Here is an 18639-nt window from a genome sequence, read left to right on the forward strand (position 1 = left end):
ATCACTATTTAACCAAAAGTGGAAGCGATACGAATCAACAGTCAGACACATGGCATGTACCACAATGTCTGCAGCTCTCCTAGGACACATTTTGCCTGAGGCAAGAGTTCAATTCATTCGAAACTAGCTGTTCTTTGAGTTTTATTTTATTGGATCTCTCTCGCCCTGGAATTACCCACTATTGATTGTCCCAGACTTTTGCTGCCCAATCCCAAGCTAGTTGCTTATTCACAAACTGTTACCTCAGACTATGGGCGGAATTATCCAGCCGCGCTCACCCTGAAACTGGAAAATGCCACCTGAGATTATCGGCCCTTTCTATGGTCTGCCCCTCGCCCTCTACAATCTCTGTGGCGGGCGGAACAGGAAAATTCACCCCCATGTCACTGCGATGAGCAAATTCTGCTTTGCATCAAATCTAACTTTGCAAAATAGAGGGTTGTTTTTCCAAACTGGAGGCCTGTGACCAGCGGTGTGCCTCAGGGATCAGTGCTGGGTCCACTGTTATTTGTCATTTATATTAATGATTTGGATGAGAACATAGGAGGCATGGTTAATAAGTTTGCAGATGATACCAAGATTGGTGGCAAAGTGGACAGTGAAGAAAGTTATCTCCGATTGCAATGGGAACCTGATCAATTGGGCCAGTGGGCTGACGAATGGCAGATGGAGTTTAATTTAGATAAATGCGAGGTGATGCATTTTGGTTGATTGAACCAGGGCAGGACTTACTCAGTTAATGGTAGGGCATTGGGGGGAGTTACAGAACAAAGAGATTTAGGGGTACAGGTTCATAGCTCCTTGATAATGGAGTCACAGGTGGGGAGAGTGGTGAAGGCAGCATTCAGCATGCTTGGTTTCATCGGTCAGAACATTGAATACAGGAGTTGGGACGTCTTGTTGAAGTTGTACAAGACATTGGAAGGGCCACACTTGGAATACTGTGTACAGTTCTGGTCACCCGATTAGAGAAAGGATATTATTAAACTAGAAAGAGTGCAGAAGAGATTTATTAGGATGCTACCTGGACTTGATGGTTTGAGTTATAAGAAGAGGCTGGATGGACTGGGACTTTTTTCTCTGGAGCGTAGAAGGCTGAGGGGTGACCTTATAGAGGTCTATAAAATAATGAGGGGCACAGATCAGCTGGATAGTCAATATCTTTTCCCAAAGGTAGGGGAGTCTAAAACTAGAGGGCATAGGCTTAAGGTGAGAGGGGAGAGATAAAAAAGGGTCCCAAGGGGCAATTTTTTCATATAGAGGGTGGTGAGTGTCTGGAACAAGCTGCCAGAGGTAGTAGTAGAGGCAGGTACAATCTTGTCTTTTAAAAAGCATTTAGAGTTACATGGGTATGATGGGTATAGAGGGATATGGGCCAAATGCGGGCAATTGGGATTAGCTTAGGGGTTTAAAGAAAAAGGCAGAATGGACAAGTTGGGCCGAAGGGCCTGTTTCCATACTGCAAACCTCTATGACTCCATGACTCTACGGCTCTAAAATAACTTGGATCTTGATTGGGGAGAAGCAGTACAGGATTCCCTGAAGGAGGTAATCTCATTCACACATCCATTTCAGTGAAGCAGTCTGAGAACAGAGTCAACATCTCCAGCTCCAACTGTCCGAACCCACAGCATCTTGTGCTTTCAACCCGCCAGAGTGTCTTCTGCCATTCAGTTCTCAAACGTTCTGCAACACCAAGAAGATACTAAACAACAAAAAAAAACCCCCATAATTATTTAGTGCAGTTTGACATCACAGCTAAAGGAATCCCAAACACTCAGATCAGGTTGCGGAGGTTCCTGTGTGAATGGGGCCTCGAGGCTGCAGTGAGCCACACAGTGACTTGCGCCAGGCCTTGTGGTCGGGAGTCTGAGTGTAACTGCTTACCATTGCATTTAATAGTGCAACATTGGAGCAGTGTCAAACACTATTTAAAAAGTGACGAGGGGCTGTTGAATGGTCACAAGCCCTTCTTAAAACTTAACTCATGACAGTGTGAACCTCCCCCCGCGACCCCCAACACTTGCTAAATTGAAAATGGGAGGCGTATTCTCTGAAAGCACACAGACAGGTGGCAGATTCATGTTTCAACAGGAGGGCTGCACTCCCAGGGAAAGGTACACAAGGTGACTGATCTGTGCGTTTGGACAGTTGGATCTGGAGACTCTGTTCTCAGACTGCTTCACTGAAATGGATGTGCGAATGAGATCACCTCCTTCGGGGAATCCTGTACTGCTTCTCCCCAATCGAGATTCAAGTTATCTTGCAAAGTTAGATTTGACGCAAAGCAGAATTTGCTCATCGCAGTGACATGGGGGTGAATTTTCCTGTTCCGCCCGTCACAGAGATCGGAGCGGGCGAGGGGCGGACCATAGAGAGGGGCGATGACCTTGGGCGACATTTTCCGGTTTCGGGGTGAGCGCGGCCGGATAATCCCGCCCATAGTCTGAGACAGCAGACAGTTTGTGAATAAGCAACTAGCTTGGGATTGTCTGGAACAATCAATAGTGGGCAATGCCAGGATGAGATCGATCCAATAAAATAAAACTCAAAGAACAGTTAGTTTTGAATGAATTGAACTCTTGCCTCAGGATCTCTAAGCACTGGGATCGCTGTCCTCTTTTACCAATCTATTTGTCCAAGTTTTTCACTGCCCCTATTTTGGTTTGTATTTGACTTACTATTTCTCTTCAATCATCCTGTACTGATCTCCCTCTGATTCTGTGAATCTGTCACTGATGATGATATATCGATGGCTTCACCTTATTGAACCTGTGGCATTTTTCTCCACACAAGTGTTCTCATTGAAGTCCATTCTAAGCTACCAGTGATTTTGAAGGTACTTGCCCCATGGCTTGTTCTACCATTTGTTCTACATGGACTCCTGTTGCCCCTTTCATCGATAACTTCATCCTGTGCCTTATTACTGCTGAAGGGAATGTTCTCATCATTCTATCTCATGGATAGCAACGATCTTTCCATTCTTCATTATTTTGCAGCCCGTCATTAATCATCGCGCTCTTGGTTTGGTCTTCATGTTGATGGCCTCATGCAGATTAACCTTCCAGTTGACTACCAGTCTAATGTGAATTGATCTTGTCATGTGCCCAACCCTAGAAAGAATGTCAAAGGCATGGACAAGATACAGCAGAGATTTATTAAGATGGCTCCAAGGATGAGAGGCCTGAAATATGAAGAAATTGTGGCTCTTCCCATTGGAGCGAAGTTGAGAGGTTAATAATGATGTCTAAAATTGAGGGTTTCTGATTTGGCAAATTGAGAAAAACTCTTCGACGGTCGCTGTGACAAAATGTGTGGGGCATAAATTTCAAACCACCACCAAAGGCAAGGTTTGGAGAAAAAAAATCATTTCTTATTGTCAGGCAGAGGCTACGGAAGAATCTGCCAGAAACAAAGGAGAAACCAGAACCAATAACAGCCTTTTCAAATAATTATCTAATTCTTTTCAAACAACTGGTGCAGGGGAGGAAGGGACTGGAAGATTCAATGATTTGGTTCTAACAGTGCTGGAGTGATGATCTCAGACGTGCTTGCTCTGGATCTATAGTTTATTATCGGTGGTTGTACTTCTATTCCGAGCTGGTTTTGCATTTTGCAAACATTTTGGAAATGGCGTCAGGATGTGTTAGGTTGCTGGCACTGTGAAATTCACCCTGTTGACCTTGCTTGGTAAGATTCCAGTGACAATACCAAAATAGCAAGCCACGCATGGCCGATCTTACCTACGCACGGTTAATTGCGAGTTGCGTCCATGGTTTTCAGGTTCTGGCAGGCAATGTTCTCAGATCAAGGCTGGAGGGCCCACAGCGCACAAATCCCAGTGCTACATCCCAAAAGGCCCACAGACACCATCCACTTCCTTCACCCCATGCTGCTCCGACTCTGCTGCTGCCAGAGTCAAGGCTGCTTATGGTTTCAGCAACACAATAAAAATAACCATTTGTACAATGGCAGAATTCACCGGTGATTCTTTCCCTGTTCCTTCTCATGTCAAACTCTCTTGGTCCAGAACTCCTCATGATTGGTTAATGATTTGCTGCTCACTGTCATTCAGTAATAGCCCCCCTGCGGTACTGCTTTCAGCTGCAGGTTTTTTGGACGTCCAATTCTGCTCCTTAATGAAATCATTATTACCAATGACAAACAATGGGGGCAAATCCGTACTCATAGAATCCCTACAGTGCAGGAGGTGGTCTTTTGGCCCATCGAGCCTGCACCGACCACGATCCCACCCAGCTCCTATTCCCGTAACTCCACATGTTTACCCTGCTAATCCCCCTGATACTAAGGGGCAATTTAGCATGGCCAATCCACCTAACCCACACATTTTGGAGTGTGGGAGGAAACTGGAGCACCCGGAGGAAACCCACGCAGACACGGGGAGAACGTGTAAACTCCACACAGACCGTGACCCGAGGCCGGAATTGAACCCGGGTCCCTGGCGCTGTGAGGCAGCAGTGCTAACCACTGTGCCACCGTGCTGCCCACTCAGTGTGGAAGCTAACGATAAGAAGTCAAAGATTGCGAGAAAAAGCTTGCAGCAATAAATTTAACAGGGGTGCGGAGGACACAAGTGGTTGCAGAGGGGATGATGCCAGGAAACAACAGAATGAAAGAAGAAAGTTCGCATTTGTGAAGCACTGAAGGCAAGAAACCACTGGATAAAGAGCCAACAATATGAGATTGGCAGCAATAAATTCAAAGGACAGTGCGCACTCAGCACCAACACACCACAATGGCAGAATACGATAAACAGCAGAAACAACTGCGTGGGCAAATCGCTTAAAATGATCGGAATTTCATACATTGGGAAAAACCCAGGAGACGCATGCTGGAGGAGTACAGGCTGTTCTGTTCCTTGGTGTCACATCAGGAACACTGCAATGAACAGAAAAGTGACATTTTCATGAACTTTTTTAAGTTCATAAATAACAGATTCTGATTCATTTCAGTCCCAAAGGTAAGGACTCCCGCACTAATTACATTTCAAGCATGATCCACACAATCTTGGTCCGTTTACGAAAGTACAAAGTACCAGTTGAAGTTTGTGGATTCTGGGAACTCTTATCTGGTTTCAGCTCCCATTCCACCAAACAGTTCACTGTGATTCACCCCCCAATAAAATCTAAATGTTTGTGAGGAATATTTTCCATCACTTACACCCCACCCCACAATAACACTCGTTCAAACATATTAATAATGCACCAAGCCATGTATGCCACACTTAATGATGCAGAGATGTCTGCAGCGTAAAATGTAATTGTTCAGGTTTGTTGGTCAAAGGTTGCCTCTCTTTGTATGGCTGTTCCAAATAACAAGCACTCGACCTTCACTGGCACACGTTGGTGCTTCTCAAAGCCAATGTTGTCATTCTGTTGGGTGTGGTGTGGTGCTGTCTCATTAAGTGGATGTTTTAGTGGGATTGGGAAATTGAATGCAGGATGTGCACTGGTCAGCAAATCAGCAATCAAGCCCTGGGTTCCAGAGTCGTGCCAGTGAGTTGCTGCTGGAGATTGTAAACCGCACTCACACCATTGGCAACACGCAACTGCTGCCAAGGAAGTGCAACTCTTCCCAAAGTTTCCCTTCGTTCCACACACTTGCTTACTCCCACGGCAACACATTTGGGGGGGGTTACTTTCCCGTTCCACCCGCCAGGTAGCAGGCAGAGGGCAGATCATCGGCCGGGATTTTTCAGTTCTGGGGGTGAGCGCGGCCGGAAAATCCCGCCCATGTCCAAGGATCTGTGGGTTAGTTGGGTTGGCCATGCTAAATTGACCCTTAGTGTCAGGGGGATTAGCAGGGTTAACATGTGGAGCTATGGGAATAGGGCCTGGGTGGGATTGTGGTCAGTGCAGACCTGATGGGCCGAATGGCCGCCTTCTGCACTGTAGGGATTCTATTCTATTCTATGTTCCCTCCCACTTCCTTGTGATGGTCAGTTAGCAGTCTAACACGTTCGATTTGTGGAAGAATAGGGAGTTGTTAATTTGACCAACCATTGCCCTTCCACAAACTGGGACCCTACACAATGTCAAGCTTTCTGACCGAAGGTTTGGAGTGTTTTCTCATAACTACGGAGGGGGGTGAATGAGGATTGGACGGCTGCCTTTCAGATTCAGACTCCTTCTGAGGGCAGCAATGTACCATACTAATTATTGCGTCATGTTCCTTTGGATGTACTTTAAAATAGAACCACACTCATAGGGCGGCACAGTGGCACACTGGTTAGCGCTGCTGCTGCATAGCGCCAGGGACCCGGGTTCAATTCCAGCTTCGGGTGACTGTCTGTGTGGAGTCTGCACATTCTCCCCGTGTCTGCGTGGGTTTCCTCCAGGTGTTCTGGTTTCCTCCCGCATTCCAAAGATGCGCATGCTAGGTCGATTGGCCATGATAAATTGTCCCTTAGTGTCAGGGAAATTAGCAGAGTAAATACGTGGGGTTACAGGGATAGGGCCTGGGTGGGATTGTTGTCGGTGCAGGCTCGATGGGCCAAATGACCTCCTTCTGCACTGTAAGGATTGGTAGCGATTGCGAATTTAACCTTGGGGGTCTGTGCACTCTTATTTAACATAGCTCTACCACAGTCAACCAGCCTACATTTAGCCATACCCACCCTGAGGCACTATCCTTACCTACAGCAGACAACAAAGTCATCCCTCTGTGATCTGGAAGCCAAAAACAGTGTTTTTGATGATAGCTACTCCCTTCCCCCACACCACCCCTCCCCCCCGCCCCTTTCAAAAATAGTTCTATATATGCCTTCATTTCAAACGTTGTACTTTTGTTGTTTGCCAACTGGTTGAAAGGGAGAAGGGAAACGGGATTCCTCAGGGAGTTTATTCTGCCCATTTGCTCAGCTGCAGATGTCCATTTGCCCTGGTCAGTCTCACTTGGCAGTAAGCTGAGCTGCAGCAGGTCAGACTGAACCATGGAAGAATGTACGGACAGGAATAATACACTGCAGCTTTAACCCTTTCCAGTGCAGGACCTTATTTTTTTAAATCCCCCTCTCCAAATAAGAGTCCTTTGTGGACCGCTTGCATCTTCCACCTTCACACCTTGGAGAGAAACAGTTATTGTATTTACTCGTGTAAAAGTTGACCCCATGACCTTCGACTTACAAGAACCTAATTTTTCACCAAAGGTTGTCGGCCGGCAGTTTTTCAAGGGCTGAAAGCCAAAAAATTTCGAAACCAACCCCCGGGGATGAAATGCCGATAATTTGTAATATCAGAAAATAAATAAATATTAGATATTTCCCGTGAATTCTCTTAGTGTTGTTTTACTTTGTTCTAGCGTGACGGTCACTTTTGGGTTTCACTCAAATTAAGCACGTATGCTAACCTCTCGGAAACGTTACCCGTATCAAAAATCGACTCCGGGATCTCCGGCCTAAACAAAATTGGTCTCAAAAAATCTGACTTTTGTCTGAGCAGATACAGTAATAACCAAACCTGAAACATGCACGACATCCAACTCTGGAGCGACGGAAAATAACTTGTTACACTAGGACACGCCGAATGTGTGTCCCTTCCGCTACTTGTGTGTGCTATCCCCAACAGATTTCTCATTTGTGGGAAAGCACAGTAAACAAAATGTGACGCAGTTTCTTAAATCAGTGTCACTCATGGAGCAAGTTAACAGACTGTGTGAAAACTCAGCGATGAGCTCAAACTTAAAACTAGGAAGCCAGCGGGGGAGCCCGACCTGATTGGCTAGCTCTTTCAAGGAGGCAGTGCAGACACAATGGGCCAAATGGCCTCCTTCTGTGGTGTATGATTCAATGGGTCCCGACACACAATTTTGTTCTGGTTCCTCAGAGATGGAAGAGGGATTCTTGTCAAAAGTTGAACACAATTTTCTGGGTTTTTTTCAAAACAAACCTCCTGTCAACATTTTGTTTTACAAAATATATTTTTTGGTCATGGATCTCTACCCAGCAGCCTGCGAGCTGTTATGTGCGTCACAGGCAGGTCAACAGACAGCTGGGAGAGCCCAGTCACAAAGGCAGTGCAGAGGATTAGACTGCTGTAAGATGCACCGTCAATACCGACACACATTTTGTTTTCCTTGGCTAGCGAATACGCAACAATGGTTTGCTGCCAAATCTACCTCGCTTTGCAAGATAGGAGCAATAAAAGGAAAAAAAAATACACCAATTGGAAAATAAACAAAACCAGGCCAAAGCAGCCTTGAAAACAAGTACATAAAAAAATGAGATAAATTTCACAATGAATCACCAATAGCCAGGTAAATTGCATTTTCGTTGCATTCACGCAATGCAGGTAGTGAGTCACATTAAAGTTTTTCTGTCTCTTGTGCGCATGAGCACCATTCAACGTGTTTTAGAGAAATTCGTATGAGTCTCGGTCAAACTCATTCCAAATGCAAACATATTTGTAGGTAGGGTGAGTTTGGGGGAGGGGTTGGGGGAGAGATGGCAAGGGGGCAGACTCCAATCACCATACCTGACGGGAGAATCAGACAAGCCTCACCCCTACTTCACTCCTTTAACTTGCCTGCACCCTACAAGTCTTTGCTGAGGGCAGAAGGATGGGTTCCTGATGACGCAAAGGCAGCGTTCATCTGGGAAGCTGCGTGACACAGAGCGGTTGACTGGGCCATCAGTCTTCGGAAGGCGTGCTGAATTCCTGTCCTCCGATCAGTGCAGACCTTGGTAGAGATAGACTGCGGCGAAGATCACATTTGTAGTCAAACTTAATCCCAGAAGACTTTTCCACAGAACGTTTCCACAAAGTCCTGGGTTTGAGATTGAGCAACAAAATAGAACACATATAAATAGATGGAATGAGCAAAGCAAAATATTCATGATTACAGCTAATTTAGTCTCAACAGATGAAGAAAATAAGCCCTTCTTTCTCAATTAGATGATTCAGTATAATGCGTTAAAAATACAATTTCCTGTCAATTGGACCCGTTTCAGTTATTGCTAATGACTTGGCTGCACCGAGTCCTGAGATGATGCCACTAAATAGACGTAGCTAAATGAGGTGCTGTAAGTACAAAGTTAAGCCAAATTAAGCTGACAAGAAAAGCAGCATCTTTTAAACCGTGCGAAAGATCATGCAAGGTCCAGGCGTCCATTTTCACGATCCTTTCTTGGTTTAAAAAGTACTCTTGGAGCAGAAAGTGAAACCATTTTAGTTTAAAAGTCCCGCAGTGTTTCGAATGTTTAAATTAATTAAACATTTTGCTTTTGGAACTTTTTTGCGCCGTGGGAAACCATAATTCCATCCATCAGCGAGTGGTGCTTGCTGTCTACAAGTTTGCTCATTTAATGAGGGACATCTTGTGATTAAAAGCTTGTTCAATACTGACTGTACTGACCTCTTTCGATTGGAATCAACTTCCAGCGTCTAAAATACTGGCAGATTTGAAAATCTCGTTCAAACTGTGGGTCACACTGACTATCCCAAACAGAAGGGTGCAATAAAATACTTTGTGGCAAGGAATTTGCAGGAAGAAAACCACCTCAGCAAAACACAAACGACAGTGACATGTTCAGCTCCAGAGCCTAATTTCTGCAATTTAGGCATTTTCTGCAGGTTGACCTCTACTTGCCCCAGATGTAACGGGTTTCAGTTGAAAGTGCCTGTGTTGTCCTGCAAGGCAGAAGTAGGGAACAACCTCCAGCGCTTGCATATCCATCAAACTGTCAAATTAAACACCTGGATGTCTCGTCTGAATCTTTGAGACACACAGGGTGATTACACAGTTACAAAGCTTCTAATGTGCCACGTTCCCCGCAAAGGTCAATGGTTAAATTGACTCGATTGTTGAGTTAACCCTTTCTTTTCCTTCCTTGAACACAATCTTTAAACACTTTCATTTTAAAGGAACACTGTCTGCCAAACCAGTTCTTTTTGATTGGTATTGGGGAGGTGCATTATGTTGGCTTCCTTTAAGGAGACAATATGATGAAGATAAATACTCTTGTATGCTGCCACCGAGTTACACCATAAGATATAGGAGCAGAATTAGGCTATTCGGCCCATCGAGTCTGCTCTGCCATTCAATCATGGCTGATATGATTCTCATCCTCATTCTCCTGCCTTCTCCCCGTAACCCTTGATCCCCTTATTAATCAAGAACCTATCTATCTCTGTCTTAAAGATACTCAATGACCCGGCCTCCACAGTGAATTCCACAGATTCGCCCCTCTCTGGCTGAAGAAATTCCTCCTCATCTCAGTTTTAAAGGAGCGTCCCTTCACTCTGAGGTTGTCCTCTCGAGTTCTAGTCTCTCCCACAAGCAGAAACATCCTCTCCACGTCCACTCTATCTAGGCCTCTCAATATTATGTAAGTTTCAATAAGATCCCCCCATATCCTTCTAAACTCCATCGCGTATAGACCCAGACTCCTCAACCGCTCCTCATACAACAAACTCTTTATTCCTGGGATCATTCTTGTGAACCTCCTCAGGATCCCCTCCAAGGTCAGCACATCCTTCCTTAGGAATGGGGCCCGAAACTGCTCACAATATTCCAAAGGAGGTTTGACCAGCTAATAAACTCACTGATAAGATGATCAGAGGATTAGATAGGGTGGATAGTGAGAGCCTTTTTCCTCGGATGGTGATGGCTAACACGAGGGGACATAGCTTTAAATTGAGGGGTGAGAGATATAGGACAGGTGTTAGAGGTAGGCTCTTTACTCAGAGAGTAGTAAGGGCGTGGAATGCCCTGCCTGCAGCAGTAGTGGACTCGTCAACATTAAGAGCATTCAAATGGTTATTGGATAAACATATGGATGATATTGGAATAGTGTAGATTAGAGGGGCTTTAGATGGATTTCACTGGTCGGCGCAACATCGAGGGCCGAAGGGCCTGTACTGCGCTGTAATGTTCTATGTTCTATACCCTATTTAGGATTATAAAGTCTCTCAAACCAGGGCTGCCTCTGTTCTCCTTAGAGCAGAGAAGACCGAGGGAGGACCTGACTGAGGTGTTCAAATTTATGAGGGGACATGGATAGGAAGAAACTTTTCCCCCTTAATAGAGGGGTCAATAACCAGGGGGGCATAGATTTTAAGTTAAGGGGCAGGAGATTTAGAGTGGAGTTTGGGGAAAAACCTTTTCATCCAGAGGGTGGGGGGAATCTGGAACTCACTGCCTGAAAGGGTGTTAGAGGCAGGAACCCTCACAACATCTCGGAGACACTTAGATCATAGAATCCCTATAATGCAGGAGGAGGCCATTTGGCCCATCAAGTCTGCATCAACCACAATCCCACCCAGGCCCTTTTCCCATAACCTTACATATTTACCCTGCTAATCCCCCTGATACTAGGGTCAATTTAGCATGGCCAATCAACCTAATCCGCACATCTTTGGACTGTGGGAGGAAACTGGAGCACCCGGAGGAAACCCACGCAGACACAGGGAGAATGTGCAAACTCTACATGGACAGTGACCCAAGCCAGGAATCGAACCTGGGTCCCTGGTGTTGTGAGGCCACGGTATTAACCACTGTGCCACCGTGCCGCCCCACTTTGAGAATTAGAAAGTTGGGAATTCAAAATCCATCGAGCAATTAATCTAGACATGACACTTAGGCCGGAGCTTTCCAGCCGGTCACGCCGACAGGATCTTCTGGTCCCATCGATGGCGCACCCTCACCGCGTGTTTCCTGGTGATGGAGGGGTGCATTCAACGGGAAACCCCGTTGAAAATGGCGGACTGAGAAAATCCCGCCGCCGGCCAATGACAGACTCCCTCTGGGGGTCGCATGGACAATCCTGCCCTTAACTGCATTGCGGACTTCCTGCTATGCCGTTAGAGGAATTGTCTTTTGGATGATATATTAAACCAAAGTTCTATCTGCCATTCTTAAGTAGATGTAAAGGAATCCACAACACTATTTCAAATCCCACTGCCCTCGCCAACATTTCCTCCTTGGCCAACGCCGGCAGATTATTGGTTTATTCCCTCATTCGCTGTTTGTTTTGTGCAAACTGGCCAAAAGTGACCAGACCGCAAAGACAATTCATTGGCTGCAAAATTCCATCGGACATTCTGAGGATGTGAAAGCTGCCGTGTAAATGCAAGTTCCCTTTTTCCTTCACATAGATCTTTCTGGACTCTGAACCTCAGGTACAATCTTTTGGGTTAGTATGATCAATCCCTGGTTCAAAGCTGCAAGTGTCGTCTGCAGCTCGACATGGCTGATAGACCACTTTCAGGCAGCACGGTGGCACAGTGGTCAGCACTGCTGCCTCTCAGAGCCAGGGACCCGGGTTCAATTCCAGCCTCGGGTCACTGTCTGTGCGGAGTCTGCACATTCTTCCCGTGTCTGCTTGGGTTTCCTCCGGGTGCTCCGGTTTCCTCCCACAGCCAAAAGATGTGCGAGTTAGACGGATTGGACGTGCTAAATTGCCCCTTAGTGTCCAAAGATGTGCAGGTTAGGTGGATTGGCCAGGCTAAATTGCCCCTTAGTGTCCAAAGATGTGCAGGTTAGATGGATTAGCCATGGTGAATGTGTGGGGTTACAGGGATAGGGTGGAGAGGTGGGCCTGGGTGGGATGCTCTTTCATAGAGTAGGTGCAGACTTGATGGACTGGATTCTTCTCTCTGCATTGTAGAGATTCTATGGTTCATGCTGAACAGTAAAACACAGAACTAGGGCCAGAGAACATACAAAGGAATGTAACTGGCTTTAAGCTGTTTTGGGATAATGTGGATTCAGGGATGAAACTAAAGAGTTTAACTTTTTTAAAAAAAGAGTTTGGTAACTGTGTCACTTTTTAAATAGAAAGTGAGCAGTTTCCCCTGACACCACATTGTCACCTCCATCTCTCCCCAGTTTAAGTTTCTTTTTGTCTTATTCCACCCTCTCTCCCAAGGGTACAGATTCTGGTGTGACTGAGTTACATGTGTGCCTGCAATGTTCTTGTTTGGGTGTCCCCCCAATGTGAAAGGCAAGATCCTGACTATCGGCTTGTTTTTCAACAATATATGGCTCGAAGCAGAGTCTTGCACGTCATCACTTGGCACTCACTTATCAACAGGGGTCAATGGACCGTGATGGAGGGGCTAATTTAATTACTTCCTTTGCTCGGGAAGGTGAGCTCAACTGCAGCAGCAGGAATGTTCTCCCAGTTGAGTATTGGCTATTAAAATGGGGATCTGAATCTGCATCCTTCTGCTCTTTTAGGACTTGTCTCTCCAACAAACAGTGACTATATTCACTGAGTTACTGAGGAAGCCTTTACCTCTTAGACTTTGATGGCAGCTGCTTGTACCTGAAGATGCTGCCTCAACTGAGAGGGCTGAACATTTGCAGGAAACTGGTTCACTCTAGACATCAGAACTCTTTCAATAAAGACCGAGGAAGTGGCAAAATTCAACCCCTCAGCAGTGACAGCAAGGACACACTTTTAGTCTCATCAACGTTTGAGTGACAAAATTGTCTTATTTATTTAGCACCTTTAATAGAACAAAACAAAACAAGGGCGGCACGGTAGCACAGTGGTTAGCACTGCTGCTTCACAGCTCCAGGGACCCGGGTTCGATTCCCGGCTTAGGTCACTGTCTGTGCGGAGTTTGCACATTCTCCTCGTGTCTGTGTGGGTTTCCTCCGGGTGCTCCGGTTTCCTCCCACATTCCAAAGATGTGCGGGTTAGGTTGATTGGCCATGATTAAATTGCCCCTTAGTGTCCAAAGATGTGTAGGTTAGAGGGATTAGTGGGTAAAATATGTAGGGATATGGGGATAGGGCCTGGGTGGGAATGTGGTCGGTGCAGACTCGATGGGCCGAATGGCCTCTTTCTGTACTGTAGGGTTTCTATGATTCTATGATCCCAAGGCCCTTCACAGAAGTGTCAAAGAACATAATTCAATATCTAGCCACATAAGGAGATATTAGGGTGAAGGGTGAAACATACAAGACTGATCACTATTATCACAGCTTGGTATGGCTCCTGCTCTGCCCAAGACCGCAAGAAACTACAGAAAGTCGTGAATGTAGCCCAATCCATCACACAAACCAGCCTTCCATCTATTGACTCTGTCTACACTTCCCGCTGCCTCGGAAAAGCAACCAGCATAATCAAGGACCCCACGCACCCCAGACATTCTCTCTTCCACCGGGAAAAAGATACAAAAGTCTGAGGTCACGTACCAACCGACTCAGAACAGCTTTTTCCCTGCTGCTGCTATTAGACTTTCGAATGGACCTACCTCGCATTAAGTTGATCTTTCTCTACACCGTGGCTATGACTGTAACACTACATTCTGCACCGTCTCGTTTCCTTCTCTATGAACGGTATGCTTTGTCTATATAGCGCGCAAGAAACAATACTTTCCACTGTATGTTAATACATGTGACAATAATAAACCAAATCAAATCAAATATTAAGAGCGGAGTTGTTTGATTTATGTTCACACAGGGACTGGCCACATACTTTCCCTCAGTTTGCTCCCAAGGATAAGTCCACTTGGCACAACATTGAAAAAGTTTCTGTGGTTTTTCTGCTATTTCAATATAAAACTAGATTGCTACAGGCCATAAACCTTTGGGGTGGAGGGGGGTGCTAAAGAGTAAACACATTTAGCAGACCCCCGTTAGTTGCTTATTAGGACACATCAAACGGCAGCCGTTGAGATTTCATCCTATCTATCGCGGGGAAAGGTCGGTTCCTCCATCTTATTTCTCCTGTCTGCAATGCACCCAAGGTTAGGATTTCAAACTGGTGATTTGGACCCAAGGTGGCGGAAAGCAGAAAGAGGAAGAAATGGAGACAGATTAGCCAACATTGGCAGGTCAGTGATTTTAATACCAGCACACGGCAGGTTGTTCATGTGTTAGGGTTTGGGGGGGGGGGGGGGGGGGGGGGGTTAGCGGCGCAGATGACAAAGTGCAGTTGAGACGGTAACCAGATCAGCCATGATCTCATTGGATGATGGAGCAGGTTTGAAGGGCTGAATGAGAACGGATTGAACTGAAGACAAATGATAACTGAAAGTGCGTTCCATCAAGCAGAAAGATAAATCAGTACCCTGACAGTAATTTTGCAACGTCATACTGGCATTTGTCTCTATGTTTATACCAAAATTAGTTCAGAGGTTAAATAAAAAATAGCCAATATTCCAGCAGGAGCTGAAGAAAGCAGATGTGTAAATTTCATAGAGTCCCTAGTGCAGAAGGAGGCCATTCAGCCCATCGAGACTACACCAACAACAATCCCACCAGGGTCCTATTCCCGCAACCCCACGCATTTGCCCTTCTAATCCCCCTGACACGAAGGGGCAATTTAGCACGGCCAATCCACCTAACCCGCTCATCTTTGGACTGTCGGAGGAAACCGGAGCACCCGGAGGAAACCCACGTAGACACGGGGAGAACGTGCAAACTCCACACGGACAGTGACCCAAGCTGGGAATCGAACCCCGGGTCCCTGGCACTGTGCGGCTGCAGTGCTAACCACTGTGCCACCATGCCGCCCTAAATAACACATTGTTAATTTGGCACCATGTCCATCCTGCAACAATAGCACTGCATGAAGTTTACATGACTTTAAGGATTTTTGTTTCCAATATATTTATGCTGGATCGGATTGGCTCTCCAAGACAGTGATAGGGATTTCTTCACTGGCATTTTGCTGATTAAATCTTAACGCAAGAATGAATGGTGCTTCTATGTCAGATGTTTTAAAACTCCTCAGACCACACAATCAGAATGACAGCTATCCCTGGTTCCTCTTCAAGTTGAGGGTCTGTCGTGTCCACAAGACTTGACCCTAAGCTGCTCGCTCACTGTTAGAAAACACTAAAGTATCATCTTTTCAAGCAGCTGCTTCCTAATCCAGCCAGGAGCAGGGCTCAGGTCAAAAAGTCACATACCGGGACAGGGAACTCTGCCTTGGGGAAGGGGGTCCCGGGTTTTTAACAGTTTGTTACAGGAAGCCAGTTTGTTGAAAGCCAAAAACTGTCAGTAAAGTTAAAGTTTATGTATTACTCACAAGTAAGGCTTACATTAACACTGCAATGAAGTTACAGTGAAATTCCCCTGGTCGCCACAGTCCGGCGCCTGTTCGGGTCAATGCACCCTAACCCGCACGTCTTTCAGACTGTGGGAGGAAACCGGGGCACCCGGAGGAAAGCCACACAGACACGGGGAGAACGTGCAAACTCCACACAGACAGTGACCCAAGCCGGGAATCGAACCTGGGCCCTTGGCGCTGTGAAGCAGCAGTGCTAACCCGCTGTGCTACAGTGCCGTGGTACAGCAGTGACACCCCCAGCATCACCCATAACACCAGCAGGAACGGCTTGGCAGGAAATGGAAGAAAGCAAAACAACTGCAGTAATCATTTGCTTGCCACATTAACTCTCACCGTACATGAATGAAATGCCACAGAATTAAGACCACAGGAAGGTTTCAAACACGTCACGTCACCGGGGAAGAATGAATTTTGCCCCAAGCATCTGGCCCACTGCGCCAAACAGGAGACTGATTTTTTTTAGAACTATATTTTTGTTTGAAAGTTTAAAATCTATATTATCTCAGTTCTATAGACTAAATAGGCAGGAAACAGACGTAATTAAATTTCAAATTTAACCCTTTGTACAAAGATCAAAGAAAATTAAAGCACAGGAACAGGCCCTTCGGCCCTCCAAGCCTGCACCGACCATGCTGCCCGACTGAACTAAAACCCCCTACCCTTCCGGGGACCATATCTCTCTATTCCTATCCTATTCATGTTTATCTTTTTTTATTAATCACAAGTAGGCTTACATTAACATTGCAATGAAGTTACTGTGAAATTCCCCTAGTCGCCACACTCCAGCGCCTGTTCGGGTCAATGCACCCTAACCAGCACGTCTTTCAGACTGTGGGAGGAAATCAGAGCACCCGGAGGAAACCCACGCAGACACGGGGAGAATGTGCAGACTCCACAAAGACAGTGACCCAAGCCGGGAATCGAACCTGGGTCCCCGGCGCTGTGAAGCAGCAGAGCTAACCCGCTGTGCCACCCCGACTGGAAGTGCATAGATAAAGTGAACAGTTGGAAGCTTTTTTCCCAGGGCAGAAATGACAATCACAAGTTCAAGATAAGGTGGGGAATGGTTCAGTAGAGATACACGGGGGGAGTTTATTACACACAGGGTGGTGGGGGCCTGGAATACACTGCCGAGTGAAGTAGTTGAGGCAGATATATTAGTGACATTTAAGACTTATCTGGATAGGCCCATGAACAGGCGGGGTATAGAGGGATACAGGCGGTTGGTCTAGGTAGGACAACGTGAACGGCGCAGGCTTGGTGGGCAAAAGGGCCTGTTCCTGTGCTGTACTGTTCTTTGTATCATTTTAACTGCTTGGATATAAAATGTTACATGGGTGCAGCACTGTTTGGGGCTGTTAATGGGGCACTGGGACCAATGCAATGGTGAAACAGGTAATGGTTAAAGTCGCTATAGTCCTAGACGATCATAGGCTGCTCTCCCCATTGAGGGGCAGAGTTGACTGGTGGTGATTTAACCTCGGGCGAGGCTCGAGGTTGAGAAGGCGGGGCCTTCATGAATAACCTCAGCCCGTTTGGGTATTGAACCCGCACTGTTAGCATTGCTCCGCATCACAAACCAGCCGTCCAGCCAACTGAGCTAAACTGACCTAATACTCCTGGTGGATCTCACCCCGCCAACTCTTTCCAATAAAACGCTCGCACACCAGAATATATCTGCCTTCAAGTGGTTAACCCAACTGATTTGCCCCACCCTGGCTGATTAAATCTCGGGATATGGTGTGACCTTTTACTGACTCAATACCAAGTATTTTTAGATTCTGTAATCTGTCCTTCACATCATTTTCCCACAGCTTCACATGTTGTCCCTATCCGCGAAGAGTGAAAAAGCAACGGGGGGAACAAAACAACTTTCTGTTGGAATAAAGTTGCATTCTGAAAAGTTACCGGGGTGTAGAGAGAGAGGGTGTTTAGTTTGAACACTCCTGTCCATTAATTCTAAAAGTGACTGGGAGACAGAAAAGGAAGGTTGTTTAACTGGCCAGGGCAGTCAGAAACGGGTGATCACGTGTTGGAATCTCCAGCAAGACATCTAACCAGAGTTTCTGATCTTATTCTTCCCCCTTTTGAAGCCCTCATTGACCCTTTTTTAAAATGTAATATTTGATATCTACACTTACATTTTGATATCTACATTAAACGGTGTACAGTTCTGGTTACCCTATTATGATGTGGAGATGCCGGCGTTGGACTGGGGTAAACACAGTAAGAAGTTTAACAACACCAGGTTAAAGTCCAACAGGTTTATTTGGTAGCAAAAGCCACACAAGCTTTCGGAGCTGCAAGCCCCTTCTTCAGGTGAGTGGGAATTCTGTTCACAAACAGGTCATATAAAGACACAAACTCAATTTACAGAATAATGGTTGGAATGCGAATACTTACAACTAATCAAGTCTTTAAGATACAAACAATGTGAGTGGAGAGAGCATCAAGACAGGTTAGTGAGATGTGTATTGTCTCCAGACAGGACTGTCCTGTCTGGAGACAATACACATCTCTTTAACCTGTCTTAATGGGGTTTGTATCTTAATGCTTGTATCTTAAAGACTTGATTAGCTGTAAGTATTCGCATT

At 45.9% G+C, this 18639-nt stretch overlaps 1 protein-coding gene across 1 annotated transcript in view; it reads right to left on the reverse strand.

Moving 5' to 3' along the window:
• Positions 1–6789: 6789 nt before the first annotated feature.
• LOC144509838 (transmembrane protein 201-like) overlaps positions 6790–18639 on the reverse strand; it is an 80904-nt gene continuing 69054 nt past the window's right edge. The window contains exon 5 of the mRNA XM_078238721.1: positions 6790–8784. Within this exon, the coding sequence (XP_078094847.1) occupies positions 8687–8784 (98 nt within the window). The 3' untranslated portion in view covers positions 6790–8686. The remainder of the gene's footprint in view (positions 8785–18639) is intronic.

Source organism: Mustelus asterias, chromosome 22, assembly GCF_964213995.1.
Source record: "Mustelus asterias chromosome 22, sMusAst1.hap1.1, whole genome shotgun sequence".
In the NCBI taxonomy this organism is placed as follows: domain Eukaryota; kingdom Metazoa; phylum Chordata; class Chondrichthyes; order Carcharhiniformes; family Triakidae; genus Mustelus; species Mustelus asterias.